Below are 20,405 nucleotides of genomic sequence, written 5' to 3' on the forward strand. Positions count from 1 at the left end.
TCTGTTACACAAACGTCTGTCAGAAGTTCCTGACGTCCAGGCTTTTTGTCAGGCTTTGGCCAGGATTAAGCCTGTGTTTAAAACTGTTGCTCCACCATGGAGTTTAAACCTGGTTCTTAATGTTTTACAGGGCGTTCCGTTTGAACCCCTTCATTCCATTGATATAAAGTTGTTATCTTGGAAAGTTCTATTTTTAATGGCTATTTCCTCGGCTCGAAGAGTCTCTGAATTATCAGCCTTACATTGCGATTCTCCTTATTTGATTTTTCATTCGGATAAGGTAGTTCTGCGTTCTAAACCTGGGTTCTTACCTAAGGTAGTTACTAACAGGAATATCAATCAAGAGATTGTTGTTCCTTCTTTGTGCCCAAATCCTTCTTCGAAGAAGGAACGTCTACTGCACAACCTGGATGTAGTCCGTGCTCTAAAATTTGACTTACAGGCAACTAAGGAATTTCGACAAACGTCTTCTCTGTTTGTCGTTTACTCTGGGCAGAGGAGAGGTCAAAAAGCTTCTGCTACCTCTCTTTCTTTTTGGCTTCGTAGCATAATTCGTTTAGCTTATGAGACTGCTGGACAGCAGCCTCCTGAAAGAATTACAGCTCATTCTACTAGAGCTGTGGCTTCCACTTGGGCCTTCAAGAATGAGGCCTCTGTTGAGCAGATTTGCAAGGCTGCAACTTGGTCTTCGCTTCATACTTTTTCCAAATTTTACAAATTTGACACTTTTGCTTCATCGGAGGCTATTTTTGGGAGAAAGGTTCTTCAGGCAGTGGTTCCTTCTGTATAAAGAGCCTGCCTATCCCTCCCGTCATCCGTGTACTTTTGCTTTGGTATTGGTATCCCAGAAGTAATGATGACCCATGGACTGATCACACTTAACAGAAGAAAACATAATTTATGCTTACCTGATAAATTCCTTTCTTCTGTAGTGTGATCAGTCCACGGCCCGCCCTGTTTTTAAGGCAGGTAAATATTTTTTAATTTATACTCCAGTCACCACTTCACCCTTGGCTTTTCCTTTCTCGTTGGTCCTTGGTCGAATGACTGGGAGTGACGTAGAGGGGAGGAGCTATATGCAGCTCTGCTGGGTGAATCCTCTTGCACTTCCTGTTGGGGAGGAGTAATATCCCAGAAGTAATGATGACCCGTGGACTGATCACACTACAGAAGAAAGGAATTTATCAGGTAAGCATAAATTATGTTTTTCCTTTCCCTTTCAGCTAAAGTTATGTTAATCAAATCTATTTTTTTTCCTCGTTTAATGTACTTATTACAAAATTTACCGCTGTTTATCCCTAAGCAGGATTTACTTAGATATAACAAGGCATGCACAAAGTTTTTTTGGGGAAAGGGGAGATCTAGAATATCGGCAGATAGGTTAACTATACCCAAAAAATATGGTGGTATGTCTCTACCAAATTTAAGATACTACAATTGGACCACCATGGTGAAATATGCAATAGACTGGTTAACGGAAGCGCAGTATATTACATATTATGATATAGAGTCGGAGTTAATAGCCCCCTTTAATTTGAAAGCCGTCCTACACCATACATATGGGAAATTGCCTGGTAATATCAAACAGCTGTTGACATTTTCAAATATAATATTGGCGTGGCAAAAGTATTGTAAAGTATTGGGGATAGAGTATAGAATATCACAATATTTACCTATAATTGGAACACCAGCATTTTCACCAGGCATGCACAATGCAGTATTTAGGGAATGGCAAAATAAGGGAGTTACATATTTTTCGCAGCTGTTAATAGAAGGTACAAACAATATACAATTATTTAGTCAGATTTCGGGTAAGTTTCAGCTCCCTTCAAAAAACTTTTTTGCGTTTCTACAAGCTAGAAGCTTTATTACAACATTAATAGCTGAGACAAATCCGGAATGGAGGCTACGAGAAGTAGAGGCAGGCCTCAAACTTTACAAGGGGGGTATTAGAGCAGTATCCTATTGGTATGAGGCGTTATTTATAAAACTGGGGGACAATTACTTGATGGGGATAAGAGATAAACTCAAAAAATACTTTCCAAACATACAAGAGGAGGATTTTAAGAAGAGTATAGGAGTAGTTGTAGAGTCCACTTCAATAGTTAGCTGGAGGGAAGCTCATTGGAAAATTCTGAATAACTACTATTTTACTCCAGACAGAATCAACAAGTGGGCAGGCGAGGGCCTTAGTCTGGGCTGCTATAAATGTAATGTGGAAAGGGCGGACCTTTTACATTGTTTTTGGTCATGTCCCAAGATCAGACAATTCTGGGGGAAAATTAACTATTGGCTCAATAGATACATTCAAATACGGATGGAATTTAATCCAGAGGTGGTTTTTTTTACTATACCAAGAACAGATAAGGCCAGGAGATAAACAACTAATTAATACTTCCATTATGGCAGCTCGAAATTTAATTTTAAGAAAATGGAAACGTAAAAAAGCGCCAAAGATGGTGGAATTTACAAAGCTGATAAAGATACAAATGACAGCAGAAATATACGACAAAAAACTAGCTTTGGAGCATAACCTCCGAAAATATTTCAATAAATGGCTTAAAATAATTGTAGAATGGCCAATCGAGATACAAAAACAATATATAGCCCCGCTAAGAAATTCATTAGCCTTCCAGACTTTGATATGTGAAGAGAAGATACCTTATCATTGGGGTGAAGTAAGAGAGAGGATGGTGTAGTTTCGGGGACTGGGGGGAGAGAGGAAGAGGGAATAGCCCCCTTTTTTTCCCTTTTTTTTTTTTTCTCTCTCTTTTTTCTTTTTTCTCTCTTTTTTTTTTTTGGTGTGTGTGATAGGGCAAACATGAATGTAAAAGGTTTTTAAGAATTATGTTTAAAACCCAGCATTGTGTGTAAATCAGTTTGAATATGACTATGAAATATCAACAAGGCAATAAGCGGTTAGCTTTATTTTGTATTCTTTTATATGAAGCATGATAAGGAGCCCTGCGAGGCGTAAAATGACGAATTTGATTGTTCTTTTTTTCTTTTGTATTACACATTGCTGGATATAAATAAAGTAATTAGCAGGACAATAAAATTTCACATTTTAGAAGACGGTCCATATAATGGATTAAACATATTTTAGTCTGGATGTTTATATTAACCTCTTAGCTACTGGAAATTCCATAGAAAAACTTGCCCAAAGTACCAAACTTTGGGATTCTCACTAAATTAATTTACACACAGCTACTGTAATAATAAGACAAATGGTTGTAAAAGCTTCTCTTGGGATCCCATTTGTTCAGAAACAGCAGATACATGCATGGCAATTAAAAAGAATCCTAATTGCAGTTGTGCCCCACATTTGAAGTACCTGGCAGTGAAGGTGTTAATTAGTTAGCTTGTAAGGTTCATTTTTGCTGTAGTGTAGAGATTACCCTCACACCTAACACCTCCTACTTTTTAAAGATTTATTTATGTATTTCTGTAGTGTAAGGGTCCCTCCTCACCCTCCCACCTCCCTGATCTTAATGTGGTGAAAGTGCAATTCACTTGGTAGAACGAATAGTCCTGTATATATTCATTTTGGACAATCAAATCCATTTAAAATTCGGTAATTGAATGTTATTTATGGTTTTCGATTGTTACTTTTATTTTCGAATGTTCCTAATTAGATTGAATATCCACATTCCAAATTTTGAAGTTGCATTTGATTTAACAAATACTATTCAGAAGTTTAATAGTTTATGTGGTAGGGAATTTAGTAAATTGATACATAATAGATACAATATATACAATGAAATATTCTAATTAGAAAAAAATTGAAAGGAATATTACATTTAAAGATAGCATTAGAATTGCAATTACATTAAACAAATGTTAGAATGCTGTACAAACATTTGAAATTCGAAATTAATGGTCAAAACTGTTAAAATTTGTTTCATTTTTTTCGAATGTTGCAAAACATTTGCCCATCCCTACAAGTAATAGACACCAAATAGTTTTCTATTTATCTCTGTGCAAACAATGCTGTGTGGAAACACTTTTAGAAAATGCTATGTTCCATAAACCTTGCTTTATTGTCTGGTTTCAATTGTCCTAAGCAGGAAAGATACAAAAGGAGAACCTTCAAGGCGGTGACTTGTTTTAGAAATCCAACACTTTTCAGAGTTAAATTACAAAAAAATGGAAATAAGGGGACCAAATAATTAATAGAAGTATGTTGCATAGTCTAAATACACAGAATTACATTTTTTAATTAAAACCCATACTGTTTAACATTTCTTTAAAGGGACAGTGAAGTCCAAAAAAACTTTCATGATTCAAATAGGGCATGTTATTTTAAACAACTTTCCAATTTACTTTTATCACCATTTTTGCTTTCTTCTCTTGATATTCTTAGTTGAAAGCTAAACCTAAGAGGTTCATATGCTAATTTATTAGACCTTGAAGGCCTCCTCTAATCTGAATGCATTTTGACAGTTTTTCACCACTAGAGTGTGTAAGTTCATGTGTTTCATATAGATAACATTGAGCTCATGCACGTTAAGTTACCTAGGAGTGAGCACTGATTGGCTAAAATGCAAGTCTGTCAAAAGAACTGAAATAAGGGGGCAGTTTGCAGAGGCTTCGATACAAGGTAATCACAAAGATAAAAAGTGTATTATTAGGGAATGGATAATAAACTGAGGTAGCTCAGTTGGTAAACAGGTCACTGGTTCAAATCCCGGCAGGGCCGACTCATCCCTTCATCCTTCCCAGGTCGATAAATGAGTACCATTAAATTGGGTAATAATAACAACTATTATTATTCAGCTGCCAATTTGGTTAATTCCGAGAGCGAGCGCTGAAATAGCACTTTGAGTCCCACTGGGAGAAAGGCGCTATATAAATACTAGTTATTATTATTATCTATCTTTTTAAACAACAAAAATGATGGTGTTGACTGTTTCTTTAACACTAGATCAGCTAACATATTTATTTACTCATGATTTTTGAACAATTACAATTGCAGGCATTTTTCTCCAACGTGGTATCCGAGACTGCATACCTCATAGCTATGTGGATGTCAGTAGGATTTGCACATGGTAAGTGTGTCTTCTTTACCTGTAAATATATAGTCAAATTGGAATATCTATCTATCTATCTATCTATCTATCTATCTATCTATCTAGTTAGTTGATGAACCATACAGTGTATATTTTACCAGCTTATAGGATTTTTAGATTTTTTTTTTATATCCAGTGGTCTAGTCAAAAGGAACATATTATGCTAGACATGTTTTGCTGCTATTTATCCACACATTTTCATTAATGCTCATTATTTTATCCTTAGGTGTTTGCAATACGGACAATTTCAGTTTGTTGTCTATCACTATAGACTATGGTCCATTTGGTTTCATGGAAAGCTATAACCCTGGTGAGTATTCCTAAAATATTCTGTTTTGATGATAACCTAATAATGCTGTAAATATATTTAACTAGATAGTACAACAATAGTTTTCATTGAGTTTTTATTTATCCATATGCTTGAAAAGGAATATTTTTTTTTTTTTTTTAAAAGGGATTTTTCAGAAGCTTATGACTTCACTTACCTAATGTTAAAATGATTTCAAGACAAATGTATTCTGTAATTCTTACTTTAGGTTTGAATCAATGTTATTCAGTATATTTAAACTAAAATGTTTATTAATATCTAGTCCTAAAGCCTGTGTACACGGGCCAATTTTTTATGTACCGCGGTTCCAACCCTTGCTCCCTCTCTCTCCCCCCCTCTCTTTTGCGCTCTCTCCCCCTTATTTTGCACTCTCCCCCTTCTCTTCTTCTCTCTCTCTCCCCCTTCTCTTTTTCTCTCTCTCTCCCCCTTATTTTGCACTCTCCCCCTTCTCTTTTTCTCTCTCTCTCCTCCTTCTCTATCCCCCTTCTCTCTCCCCCTTCTCCCCCTCTCTCTCCCCCTTCTCTCTCTCCCCCTTCTCTTTTTCTCTCTCTCTTCCCCTTCTCTCTCCCCCTTCTCTCTCCCCCTTATTTTGCACTCTCCCCCTTCTCTTTTTCTCTCTCTCTCCCCCTTCTCTTTTTCTCTCTCTCTCCCCCTTCTCTCTCTCCCCCTTCTTTTGCACTCTCCCCTTCTCTCTCTCCCCCTTCTTTTGCTCTCTCTCTCTCTCTCTCTCTCTCCCTTGCGCTGCTGTGTTTCCAGTTGCCTGATCCTTGCGCTGCTGTGTTTCCAATTGCCTGATCCTTGCACTGCTGTGTTTCCAATTGCCTGATCCTTGCGCAGCTGTGTTTCCAATTGCCTGATCCTTGCGTAGCTGTGTTTTCAATTGCCTGATCCTCGCGCTGCTGTTTCATTTCCAATTGCCTGATCCTTGCGCAGCTGTGTTTTCAATTGCCTGATCCTCGCGCTGCTGTTTCATTTGCAGAGGTGCGCGTGCAAGGTCGGGTGGGTTCGCGTGCGATCAGCTGTGCGCTTTCTAAGGCCAAGTGTTTCTCTCGCGCTGCTGTTTCATTTGCAGAGGTGCGCGTGCGAGGTCGGGTGGGTGCGCGTGCGATCAGCTGTGCGCTTTCTAAGGCCAAGTGTTTGTCTCTTCTGCGCATGACGGCTTCAGACAAACACTTGGCCTTTCATAATATAGGATAGAAAGTAAACAAAAAGGCATAGTTGTAGTATTTCTAATATATCTGTTTTAGAAAACCTCACCTATGCTATATCACATGCCCACCAGATAAAAACTGTCTCAGTGGTAGATAGGCAATCTGTTTGCTTTTGAAAGCGCTGTACAGCTGTTCTCTGTTATTTAATTAAATAAATAAATTGTACAGAAAGATGCCAGCATTGTTTGAATCAACTCACATATATTGAACACTATGGGGTTGATTTCCAATTTTTTTATCAAAGTGATCACTATCGTTTCTAGTCAAATATAGTCGAGGTTGATAACTGCCACGAGATTCGATCTCCATTTTCCCACAATGGCACCCGTAATGACTAATGGCTGTTGATCACAGGAAACCATGTGTGTGTTTTGCAATTGAATAGAGTGGTGTTAATGATAAGTGATAAACAATATGAATGCAAATTGCATATAGGTATGATGGGTATACTGAGCTTACCTACTCAATATAAATATATATATATATATATATATATATATACACATTTATTTTTATTCTTTAATATTTAATTGAGAAAACCTTGTTCTATGATGTGGTAAGATTTTCATCTAAAAGCAAGAAAAACAGTGTGGGAAATGAATATACCTCATCTTCTAAAATTGGATTTTATCAATTCTCATACTGTAAATCATGGGATGACGAGGTTTAAAATGTCAGCAAAAGGGAGCGTGTCTCTGGGCAGCACCATGAATGGTTGCAATATTGGCAGCTCTGTGTGGATCGCTGATAAACTGCCTGTTATCAGTGAATTGAATGATCGTAAACTTATACCATCCTAATATACAGACTCTGTAGATCAAGCTGATTTGAAAGATATGTTTTTTATTGATATTTCCACCTTAGCAAACCGATCTGGAGCGTTGAGGCCTAGGGCAAACTCTATATAGAGAGGCTCTCAACACCCCCCGGTAATACTGCAGGCCGGGTAAGCAGTGCATAGACACTGGGAAAAGAAGAAAAGGACGAAACAAAAGAAGGCAGAGACAACTCAATTTCCAATTCGTATAATCTATGTTTGTATATCACCATTCATGGTTTAAGTGGCAGCTAAGAAGGAGGATTGAGGAACTTCTCTACTACACACGCATCCACTAAAGATGGCGTCGGGAGCTAAGTCACTACTTGAGGCTGTGTCCGCCCTGCTGATCAATCATCACGAGCAGATATTACAAGCATGGTCGGCTGAATGGGGTAGCCTAAGTGCATTCACGAAGCAAATAGGTACCCGACGAATAATCCCAAGAGGCATACCTGTGAAACCCGACAAAGATATGAGTGCCCAGGTCTTTGCTCAAGGTCCACCAACTCCCTTGCCTAAGGTGCAGACTCCAGCTGAGTCAGATCGGGACCGGCACTTGAATGGTCCGGAACACAACTTCCCCGCTGTCTACAACTTTACAGAAGATTTGCCAGGCGTGAGAGCAGCAAAGATATCTGTGCCGGTGGGGCTGCTGACCGCAGCTAAATGGAGGTGCGAGATCGGGGCTGATGCGGATGCCTTGTTTCCCAGCCCAGGAGTGACCCACCGCACACTGAAATTCGGAGACAACTGTGTGCTGACTCCGGACTTATGGCAACACAGGGACTTAATGGCAACTATATGTGAGATGGGCCAAACCGGGATGAAGCCCGTGCACCGAGCGGTGAGCATAGCGGGAGAGGTATTTGAGTTGGCGGGGAAGTCCCTTCTGGCATTCTGCAAGCTCACTTTGATCAGTATGGACCTAAGCTACAGAACTTTAGCTTCCAACAAGCCTGATGGCAACTTGCGACAGCCGTTTGATCCTGGAGGCATGGTGCGTTCATTAGGTCTGGGGTTTGCAGCCGCTGCTTGAGCGATCACATTAGAAAGCCCCAGGTTATGGCATGCGTTCTATGTACTAGGAATGTCTGTCACTCTTAGGAGATATGTATAAATCAGTGCTCCCCATAAATAATCTCCATAGTTCACAATCATTTTGGAGCGCAATTCTCTTACTATGTTTGGTGTGACAGCTGGGTCGCTCCGGCATTGGATAACCTTACAGAGCACTGTACTTTATTGCTGGACTATATAAGTTTCTGTGGACTCCTATGCTATGTACCTAATATTCTAATATTATTCATTGAGTCTTATGTTGCCAAACGCTGTTTGTTTGTATTACTCTAACTACCATTATGTGCCTGACCCTCCTTTAATAAGTGCTGATTTAATGCTGTCATTATCCATTTCAGTTTGAGATAGACGGCTCTAATAACCTATTAACATGTGAATACTATATTGCATATGATAGCTGTTATCCCTGGATAGGGCTCCAAATATAGCGTCTTTGCTTTGTTAATGGCTTGTGGTATACTCACCTAAATAGATCTTAGATAAGACTATGCTATCCTGTTTAACTCTAACTCCCTGCCCATTTTTAGTTCTACATATCCCACTGCGCTATTAGTCTCTAGTACTGTCACACATTTACTAGAATAAAGTCTTACTCAGAGCTAGGGGAATTGGACAGACATTCTTTTGTTATTATATATATATAATCGGTATTAGGGGATTCTAGTTCAGGTTTATGTTTGATATACTGTTCCAATGTTGTCTCTGCACATTACAAATGACACTAAACTGATCTTATTATTGTTTATATATTCTAAGCCCAAAAGTGGCTACAGACCAAAGTACCTTTCCTCCATCAAAGACCATTACTCCACAAGAAGGTCCAAAAGTGGCCTATTCATACATTAGGAGGTATATATAATTATGAAAAGTGAGGATTCTAATAGATTTGCCTTTTTTTTTTTTTTTTTAACTCTTACGAAGGTATAACAATATATACATATCTTATTTTTTCTTGGGGGTGGTGAGCATTGTACCCACATATATATGTGCACTTTTCCCTGTATTTTATTTTATTTCTATGTTAGTATGGCAAAATTCTATCTACTCTGTAATTGCTTCTTTTTATTCCTCAATAAAAAAATTAAAAAAAGAAAAAAAAAAATGTCAGCAAAAGTTCCAAGCTTCCCTGTACTGAATGAGGTTTATCTTGGTTGACTTTCTATTACTGTAAGGTTCTATTTTTCTATATACTGTAATTCATGATTTATAAAAACACAAATTGTTTGACTTATTTTTACTGTATAAACCCATGCAAAATATCTTGGTCACCAATCAACAGGAACAGAACTATAAAAGTTCATTCCCATTTACAAATATGTGATTGTTGATAGATAGATAGATAGATAACTGTTTAATAAGACACAATTACTTTAAATTAGAATCCATTTTGTTGTTGAAACATAGTGCAAAACTCATGGTCCGGGATTTCTGAAGTCAATAATGTCCATGCATCACATGGGTGTCTTTCCCGTATCCGCTACGATCTGATGTGATCTTTTCCCAATGTGTGACGTCATAGAAAATAGCCGCAACTGAAAGCGGGGCACCCGACAATACTAATTCTTTCTTAAAAAACTACCAGCCCCAGGAAACAGTGTGGTGGGTGCATCAGGTGAGCAGTGAGAACCAATCCACCAAAAGGCAATAAAAAAGATATCCCGAGCAATCGGAGTTAAAAAATAAAAATAATATTTATTAGAACAAAGTTAAAAATGGCATTGACATGCAGCGTTCAAGAGGCTATGGTGACACGTTTCACGCCCCTAGTGGCGCTTAATCATAGGATACAAGAGGAAAGGACCACAACTTATTTAAGGACGGACTCAACCAATCAGGGACCAGAAACCGGACCCCACATGGGAGCAATAAGGTTAAAAGCAACAACAATGATGTATAAAAAACAAGAATACAGTTTTCCTTGAAAGGATGCTTACAGGATCTATAAGAATATATATATGCAAAAGGTCATTTATGGCCACTGATATTAATAAATTAATTAATACCCAAACATGAAACATCAATTAATGACTGAACATTAAGTTAAGCATGATGGAAGATATTTTCTATATATTTAATATTTGGCCAATGTGTTAAGTTTAGAAAGATAGAATAATTGATGTGGAAAAAAAGAGGTGTTATTTACCCTGATGAGATAGTGATAAGGGAACATTTTGGTGTAATAAACATAATTTCTCTTACAAGGTGTATCCAGTCCACGGATTCATCCTTACTTGTGGGATATTCTCATTCCCTACAGGAAGTGGCAAAGAGAGCACACAGCAGAGCTGTCCATATAGCTTCCCCTCAGGCTCCGCCCCCCCAGTCATTCTCTTTGCCGCTCTAACAAGTAGCATCTCCACAGGAGGGTAAAGTGAATGTGGTGTTAGATTTGTAGTTTTTATTTCTTCAATCAAGAGTTTGTTATTTTTAAAATAGTGCCGGTTTGTACTATTTACTCTGTGGCAGAAAGTGATGAAGATTTCTGCTGAGAGGAAAATGATTTTAGCATGTTGTAACTAAAATCCATTGCTGTTCCCACACAGGACTGGGGAGTACCAGAAAACTTCAGTTGGGGGGAACAGTTTGCAGGCTTAACTGCTATAAGGTATGTTTCAGTCATTTTATTCTAGTCAAGACTTAGTAATGCTAGAAGACTGACAAGAATCCCCATGTGGGAAAGGTAAGCCATATTCTGAGACTTAGTATAGAAGGAAGGCTTATTTAAAAGGGCTCAAAACACTGGTGGACACTGTTAAGGGGCAATCGATTATTTTATAACAAAAATCTGATCTTTTTACAAGTTTTTATTACATTTGGAACGTTTTATGGGGTTTATTCCACATGGCATATATTTAGACACCTATTTAGGCTTGTGAAGGCCCCACAACTCCAGAGTGGAGAGGGAGGGGGCCTAAATTTCGCGCCTCAATTGCGCAGTTGTTATTGCAGACAGCTTCATGCAGCTTCACGTGGAGGGTCCAAAGATTACTTGAGGACTTCATAGAGGCTTATTTTCGATCAAAACTAATCCCCAAGGAAGGTAGGGCCACAGCAGATTGCTGTGGCATGGTGCTGTAGTTTGCTAACCGGTTGCCAGCTTTACTTTGCTCCGGTTTGGCCATTAAGGGGTTAATTGACTTGAAATTCACTGTGCAATCATTTCAAAGCATTAGGATCATATGGTGAAATTTTCATAAAGTTTGGGTTATTTTTTGAGATTTAGTAAAAAAGTGTGCGCTTTTTATTATTTAAAGGCACAGTACTGTTTTTTCTAAAATTGTATTTTTCTGTATTTCAGTGCTGTCTAAGTCTGTTTAACATGTCTGAGCCTACAGATAGACGTTGCTCTATGTGTTTAGTAGCCATGGTGGAACCCCCTTTACATTTGTGTTTTAAGTGTGCTAATGTGTCTAAGCATTTTAAAGATCACGATGTTTCACTTATAAATGTATCCCAAGATGATTCTTTAACAGAAGGTAATGAGGATAGCCCACCTTCCTCTCCCCATGTGTCGACACCAGTTACGCCCGCGCAAGCGATGCCTAGTACCTCTAGCGCATTGGCCCCTATTACATTACAACAATTAGCAGCAGTCATGGATAATTCCCTTGCAGCATTTTTATCCAAACTGCCAGTTTTTCCTAAAAAGCGTGATAGCTCGGTCTTAAGAACAGAGTGTGAGCAATCAGAAGCTTTGGAGGATTTATCTGTGGTACCCTCACAACACTCTGAAGTGTCGGTGAGGGATGTGCTGTCCGAGGGAGAAATTTCTGACACTGGAAAGGTTTCTCAGCGGGCAGAAGCAGATTCCTTAGCGTTTAAATTTAAGCTGGAACACCTCCGCGTGCTGCTTAAGGAGGTATTAGCTACGCTGGATGATTGCGACCCCATGGTGGTCCCAGAGAAATTGTGTAAAATGGACAAATATCTGGAAGTCCCTGTATACACTGATGCGTTTCCGATCCCGAAGAGGGTGGCGGATATTGTGGATAGGGAGTGGGAGAGACCAGGTGTACCCTTTGTTCCCCCCTATCTTTAAGAAAATGTTCCCCATTATTGATCCCAGGCGGTCCCTAAGGTAGAGGGGGCAGTTTCAACACTAGCCAAGCACACAACCATACCAATTGAAGACAGTTGTGCGTTCAAAGATCCTATGGATAAAAAATTGGAAGGTTTACTAAAGAAAATATTTGTGCAACAAGGTTTCCTTCTCCAGCCTATTGCCTGCATTATTCCTGTAACTACTGCAGTGGCTTTCTGGTTTGAGGCGCTGGAGGAGTCGCTCCAGACGGAGACCTCATATGACGAAATTATGGATAGAATTAAGGCGCTAAAGCTGGCTAATTCTTTTATCACAGATGCCGCTTTTCAATTAGCTAAGTTAGCGGCGAAAAATTCTGGTTTTGCCATCATGGCGCGCAGAGCGCTTTGGCTTAAATCATGGTCGGCCCATGTGTCGTCTAAGACAAAGTTACTGAATATTCCTTTCAAGGGAAAGACCCTTTTCAGGCCCGAGTTGAAAGAGATTATTTCGGATATCACTGGGGGAAAGGGCCATGCCCTCCCGCAAGATAGGCCTTTTAAGGCTAAAAACAAGGCTAATTTTCGTTCCTTTCGCAACTTCAGGAGCGGTCCTGCTTCAACCTCTGCGACCGCAAAGCAAGAGGGTAACTCTTCACAGCCCAAGGCAACCTGGAAACCTTTGCAGGGCTGGAACAAGGGTAAACAGGCCAAGAAGCCTGCAGCTGCTACTAAGACAGCATGAAGGGGTAGCCCCCGATCCGGGACCGGATCTGGTAGGGGGCAGACTCTCTCTCTTTGCTCAGGCTTGGGCAAGAGATGTTCCCGATCCCTGGGCATTAGAGATAGTTGCTCAGGGATATCTTCTAGAATTCAAGGACTCTCCTCCAAGGGGAAGGTTCCACATTTCTCGTCTGTCTACAGACACGACAAAGAAAGAGGCGTTCTTACGCTGTGTAGAAGATCTACTCAAGATGGGAGTGATATATCCAGTCCCAATTACAGAACGAGGACTGGGTTTTTACTCAAACCTGTTTGTGGTTCCCAAAAAGGAAGGAACTTTCAGACCAATCCTGGATCTAAAAATTCTAAACAAATTCCTCAGAGTTCCATCATTCAAAATGGAAACCATTCGGACAATTTTGCCGATGATCCAGGAAGGTCAATATATGACTACCGTGGATCTAAAGGATGCCTACATATTCCTATCCACAAAGATCACCATCAGTTCCTAAGGTTCGCCTTTCTGGACAAGCATTACCAGTTCGTGGCCCTTCCTTTCGGGTTGGCCACTGCTCCCAGAATTTTTACAAAGGTGCTAGGGTCCCTCCTAGCGGTACTAAGACCGCGGGGCATTGCAGTAGCACCTTACCTAGACGACATCTTAATACAGGCGTCGTCTTTTCACAGAGCCAAGGCTCATACGGACATTGTTCTGGCCTTTCTAAGGTCTCACGGGTGGAAGGTGAACGTCGAAAAAAGTTCTCTGTCCCCGCTCACAAGGGTTCCCTTCCTGGGAACACTAATAGACTCGGTAGAAATGAAAATATTTCTGACGGAGGTCAGGAAGTTAAAGCTTTTAGCTACTTGCCGAGTTCTTCATTCCATTCCTCTGCCTTCTGTAGCTCAGTGCATGGAGGTAATCGGATTAATGGTTGCGGCAATGGACGTGGTTCCTTTTGCCCGAATCCATCTCAGACCACTGCAACTGTGCATGCTCAAACAGTGGAATGGGGATTATGCAGATTTGTCTCCTCAAATCCAACTGGACCAGAAAACCAGAGATTCTCTTCTCTGGTGGTTGTCTCAGGATCACCTGTCTCAGGGAATGTGCTTCCGCAGACCGGAGTGGATCATTGTAACGACCGACGCAAGTCTGTTAGGCTGGGGCGTGGTCTGGGGCTCCCTGAAAGCTCAGGGCCTATGGTCTCGGGAAGAGTCTCTTCTCCCGATAAACATTTTGGAACTGAGAGCGATATTCAACACGCTCCAAGCATGGCCTCAACTAGCGGCGGCCAAATTTATCAGATTTCAGTCGGACAACATCACGACTGTAGCGTACATCAATCATCAGGGAGGAACAAAGAGCTCCCTAGCGATGAAGGAAGTAACCAAGATCATCAAATGGGCGGAGGATCACTCCTGCCACCTATCTGCAATTCACATCCCAGGAGTAGACAACTGGGAGGCGGATTTTCTAAGTCGCCAGACTTTTCACCCGGGGGAGTGGGAACTCCACCCGGAGGTTTTTGCTCAGCTGACCCAGCTATGGGGCATTCCAGAATTGGATCTGATGGCGTCCCGTCAGAACACCAAACTTCCTCTTTACGGATCCAGGTCCAGGGACCCCAAGGCGGCACTGATAGATGCTCAAGTAGCGCCTTGGTCCTTCAATCTGGCTTATGTCTTTCCACCGTTTCCCCTTCTCCCTCGGCTGGTAGCCAGAATCAAACAGGAGAAGGCTTTGGTAATTCTGATAGCGCCTGCGTGGCCACGCAGGACTTGGTATGCAGACCTAGTGGACATGTCATCTGTTCCACCTTGGACACTGCTATCGAGGCAGGATCTTCTAATTCAAGGTCCATTCAAGCATCCAAATCTAGTTTCTCTGCAACTGACTGCTTGGAGATTGAACGCTTAATTCTATCTAAGCGTGGGTTCTCTGAATCGGTTATAGATACTATGATGCAGGCTAGAAAGCCTGTCACCAGGAAGATTTACCATAAGATATGGTGGAAATATCTTTGTTGGTGTGAATCCAAGGGTTACTCGTGGAGTAAGATTAGGATTCCCAGGATTTTGTCTTTTCTCCAAGAAGGATTGGAGAAAGGTTTATCTGCTAGTTCCTTAAAGGGACAGATATCTGCTCTGTCTATTCTGATACACAAGCGTCTGGCAGAAGTACCTGACATTCAAGCGTTTGCTTTGCAGTGTAATTCACCCTATCTGGTGTTCCATGCAGATAAGGTTGTTTTGCGTACCAAACCTGGTTTTCTTCCGAAAGTTGTTTCTAATAAGAATATTAACCAGGAAATCATTGTTCCTTCTCTGTGTCCTAATCCAGTTTCTAAGAAGGAACGACTATTACACAATCTTGATGTGGTTCGTGCTTTAAAATTCTATTTAAAAGCAACTAAAGATTTCAGACAAACATCATCCTTGTTTGTTGTCTATTCTGGTAAGAGGAGAGGTCAGAAAGCGACTGCTACCTCTCTTTCCTTCTGGCTGAAAAGCATCATCCGATTGGCTTATGAGACTGCTGGATAGCAGCCTCTTGAACGAATTACAGCTCATTCCACCAGAGCTGTGGCTTCTACATGGGCTTTCAAGAATGAGGCTTCTGTTGAACAGATTTGTAAGGCAGCGACGTGGTCTTCACTGCATACTTTTGCCAATCTATGGTTTCTCCTTTTTCTCCTAACCGTCGGTCGAATGACTGGGGGGGCGGAGCCTGAGGGGGAGCTATATGGACAGCTCTGCTGTGTGCTCTCTTTGCCACTTCCTGTAGGGAATGAGAATATCCCACAAGTAAGGATGAATCCGTGGACTGGATACACCGTAAGAGAAAGTAATTTATCAGGTAAGCATAAATTCTGTTTTAATTAGTAAAATATGAGATGTCCCATTCTAAATTCATGTCTCGTATCTAATTTTAAAATCCAAAATAATTCCCTTTTGGTGAGTAATTTGTGTCTATCACCCCCCCCCCCCCCCGGGTGTCTCATTACAATTTCAATGGTCTGCACTCCAAACTCAGGAACATTGGTAAGGTGCAGGCCACTAACATGTTTAGCTACAGCAGAGTCCTTATTGAAATTTTCAACATCCTTTAGGTGCTCTCTCACTCTATCACGGAGTTCACGGGAGGTCTGACCAACATATTGATGTTGACAATGATTGCATGCTGTTAAATATATGACCCACCATGTTCTGCATGTAGCATAGAAGTTAAAGGTAAGGTAACGTTAAGAAAGAGTAATTACAAAAGCAGAATACCAATTTATGTGTAATATGACCACGAGGGTAGCAACTTTTTACAGTCTCCCCAAAATCCATAAAAGCATAAAAGAGCCTCCAGGTTGACCCATAGTCTCTGGAAATGGTTGCCTCACAGAGAATGCAAGCGTGTTTATTGATAAAAAACAAAGAGACTTTGTTTACACCTTGACATCATATGTACAAGACACAAAAGATGTCTTACAATGTCTAGCTTATATCATAGTGAAGGAGAATACCTTACTAGCCAGTATTGATGTAGAAAGTCTATACTCGAATATCTCGCATTCTCTAGGCAGGGAAGCTGTACTTTAATTTAAAAAATCAGTTAATCTGACAGGCAATACGGAAGATGAATTTATTATTGATTTATTAGACTTTGTACTTAGACATAACTATTTTTTGTTTAATAATCGAATATATCTGCAAAAAAAGGGGACAGCAATGGATACATGCTGTGTCCCTGCATATGCAAATCTCTTCCTGGGGTGGATTGAAAGTAATAGTGTTCTCAATCAAGATACAAACCCATATATGAAATATTTGGAGCTTTACATTCGGTAGACGAAATTGCAGTACTTAAGTACTTAAGCAAATTTTGAATCTGAGGCATGTGAACTAAGAAGAAGATTTAAGGAAAGGGGTTACCCTGGTAGATGCTTGAAAAAAGCATACCATAAGCACACTACTTATGAATCAGCATACAAATATAGCTAACGGTACAGTTACATCTGAACAATTACAAACGATCAGAATAATAGGAACCTTTGATGATAAAAACACTACTATTCGTAATATCTTCCAGAGACATTGGCATGTGCTTCAAGAAGATGAGGATCTCTTGGAAGTCATTGCGGACAAACCTATAATAACACATAGAAGATCCAAGAACCTGAAAGATATTCTGACTAACAGTCATTTTTCAAAAGTACAACCAAGGACATAGTTGAAAGAAACAAAAAGTTTGGACGATGCAAAGCATGTAAAAACATGGCCTCAACTAAGATCTTCACAAACCTTAAAACTTATAAAAAATATGAAATCTCAGATTTTCTGAACTGCAGATCACGAAGAGTGATTTATGTTGCTATGTGCAAATGTCCTCGGATCTATGTGGGCAAAGCCTCTAGGGAACTACCCACTAGAGTATTAGAACATATTGGTGACATCAAATGGAATCGGAATGTACCAGTAGCCCAACATATGAATACAGTGCACCGAGGACAAAAATATGACATTTTCTTTTTTGCCATTGAGCAACTGAAACTTAAGGGGAGAAGGGGTGACATCACAAAAATGCTTCTGCAAAAGGAGTGTAGATGGATTTATGAGCTACAATCAACTACACCCAAAGGCCTGAATGAGGCCATCTCCTACAAAAGTTTCTTATAATTCGCTGATTATAGATCGAATAACCAGTGTAAGGGACTTAGCTTTTAGAGTGAGATGATGACTTGATGACTCTTTATATAATATATGGTTCCTTAACCAGTGAACAAAATTCCAACTTGTACTATATGGGAAAAAATTATGAACATAACCATAAAATCATGGGAGCTATCTCAGCAGGAATAATAAAATGATATAAACTCTAAAAAATTGGGGTGACTCCCTTTAAGAGAATGACTTTTTGAAAATATATCATAATGCTACCCATTTAAACGTATAAGTCTCGATTCCCCCCCCCTCCCCCTATATAAAGTATGCTTTATGCATTACATAAGAGTTTCAGTTTGTATACACCCAAAAGCGCAAACAAAATCTCCCTTATTTGCATAAATTTGCGAATGCTATAAGAGGATTTCGGTCCCTTAGTAGGTTATGAGTGCTATTTCAATCTAACTATATAGCTTTGTAGGATAATTATGATTGTTTTTCACCTATTTAGATATAAATGCCCTAAATAAGCGAACTTGATAAAATTTGACAGAATATAGGATACTCACAAATATTTGATTATAAATACACAAGTATTTTACTTAACTTATAGATACTACTTCTAAATGGTGGCCTAATGGTAGTACTATACTTAATTACTGGAGGCAGTAGCAACTGTCAAGAATATCGCTGTGCGGTTAACACTTCCGCAAACTCAATCCGGTCACCATGGCAACGGACGGGTATAAACTCTGGTAATCTACACTGGGCCGGCCCTATGCCCTGACGAAGTCACGTATTAGTGACGGAAACGCGTTGGTGGGTGTGGCCAGGGGGGAATTATTGTGGTGTGTTAGACTGGGGATAATTGCGGTTCCAATATACCGCTACCTTGATACATAGTAACATTATTATTGCGCCCTATAGTTACACTGTTTCAATATTGTCTCTACGCAGTACAGCCCTGATTCAAACAGGATAAATATCCTTTGATACTTAATAGCTTCTGGTGGATGAATATTAATGAGCATCTGGTGATTGTGTATGCTTGTGTTCTACCGTGATATGTATGATTATTATTGCTAAAGCAGGGAGACATGTAGATATATTCAGAACCTCTATAAGAGGAGATACCTGGATTAACTATAAGGTGTATTAATGTGACTTATAAGTGTGGCATGCAAAAGTTTTGTATACTATGTATGTTTGACATTATATATATATATATATATAGGGAATAGCTAGAAATTGTCTGACTTTGTTTAATCAAAGCAGTACGCAGGTAGGAGGCCGCCTTTGAGCGCATAGAATGTCTGAATTTTGATGTGATTGAGATAAAAGCATGCTGGTTCTGTGATATGCTGTTTCTTATTTTTCACTACAGAGTCATTGACCACACCCTTGCCCACATGGCCTATATGTTTTTAAATAATGTTTTGACATCTAATTTGCAGTATTCTAATTAGAGGTGGAAGTGAAGATACCCATCTCTGATACACCTATTAGAGTAATTTTTTCGTCCTGTCTACTTGCATATTTGTTAAATAAAGTGTTTTTAACTAAGTTCATAATTATATTTGATTAATTAGTGTTTAATTCAACACTGGGCTTAAATGCCTCATATCCCCTAATCTTCTCTAACCTTTATATAAGGTAACGTTAAGCGAAGTACTTTACGCCATCTTAAATTAAATTGAAATTAAGCATAACTTTAATTCATCTTTTTTTTTACATTTTACTAAATAGCGTTTATCTGCCGTTCGTACATGTTGTGCAACTTGACATGTTGCGCAACTTGATTGACATGCTACTTCTATGTCAGCATCCAATCATCGTTTTCCCCCCGGGGTGGTCAGCCTGAACATTTCAACGTCACTACATTACTATGCGCATGCGTTGAACGTGAGGAATGCAATTTACTGAGGGCGCTCGTTCATGAGACGCACTTTTAGCCGACACAGAGAGAGGGTGGGACCGCTCACAGTTAGGAAACAGTAAAACACGGAAGTAGCTGCTGGGAGGAGTCTGTTAGGAAACGGCACGGACATTTATAATGATATATTATATCAAAATAGAATAGAAACATAGAAAAAAAGTTAGCAACTGCTTTATAATAATAATGAAGAATGTTTGGGCGTAATCGCAAACCATAAAATTTACCTTCACTTTAATATCAAATGTTTTTTTAGTGACAGATGAGGAAAATTGATTTCCTTCTGTTGTCATTTTGCAGGCTTTGCAGTTGTAATTGTTGCATTTGAAGTTTCCCTTATAATTTAGCCAAGTAGTTGTAGTAGTTTTATTAGTTTGAATCATACTTAGGAAAAGTTTTGAGCCCAGGGTTTTCTAGACACAAATTTGCATTGGTTTACAAATGGCGCTAAAGCATTATCATTGCTTAACAATTTAATGTGTTTTCTCAGAATATTGACAACTTTGTGATACTGCGATGAATAAGGAGTGCTAAAAATAATAGCTCCTTTTGAGAACGAATGTTTAGACTTATC

At 39.6% G+C, this 20,405-nt stretch overlaps 1 protein-coding gene across 1 annotated transcript in view; it reads left to right on the forward strand.

Annotated features, from left to right (window-relative positions):
* The window catches only part of LOC128643644 (protein adenylyltransferase SelO-like), a gene marked incomplete at its 3' end in the record, with an annotated part of 120,119 nt that overhangs the window by 49,537 nt on the left and 50,177 nt on the right, over positions 1-20,405 (forward strand). The window contains exons 3-4 of the mRNA XM_053696471.1: positions 4,976-5,048; positions 5,296-5,379. Of these exons, the coding sequence (XP_053552446.1) occupies positions 5,021-5,048; positions 5,296-5,379 (112 nt within the window). The remainder of the gene's footprint in view (positions 1-4,975; positions 5,049-5,295; positions 5,380-20,405) is intronic.

This window comes from Bombina bombina, unplaced genomic scaffold (assembly GCF_027579735.1).
Source record: "Bombina bombina isolate aBomBom1 unplaced genomic scaffold, aBomBom1.pri scaffold_938, whole genome shotgun sequence".
Lineage (NCBI taxonomy): Eukaryota > Metazoa > Chordata > Amphibia > Anura > Bombinatoridae > Bombina > Bombina bombina.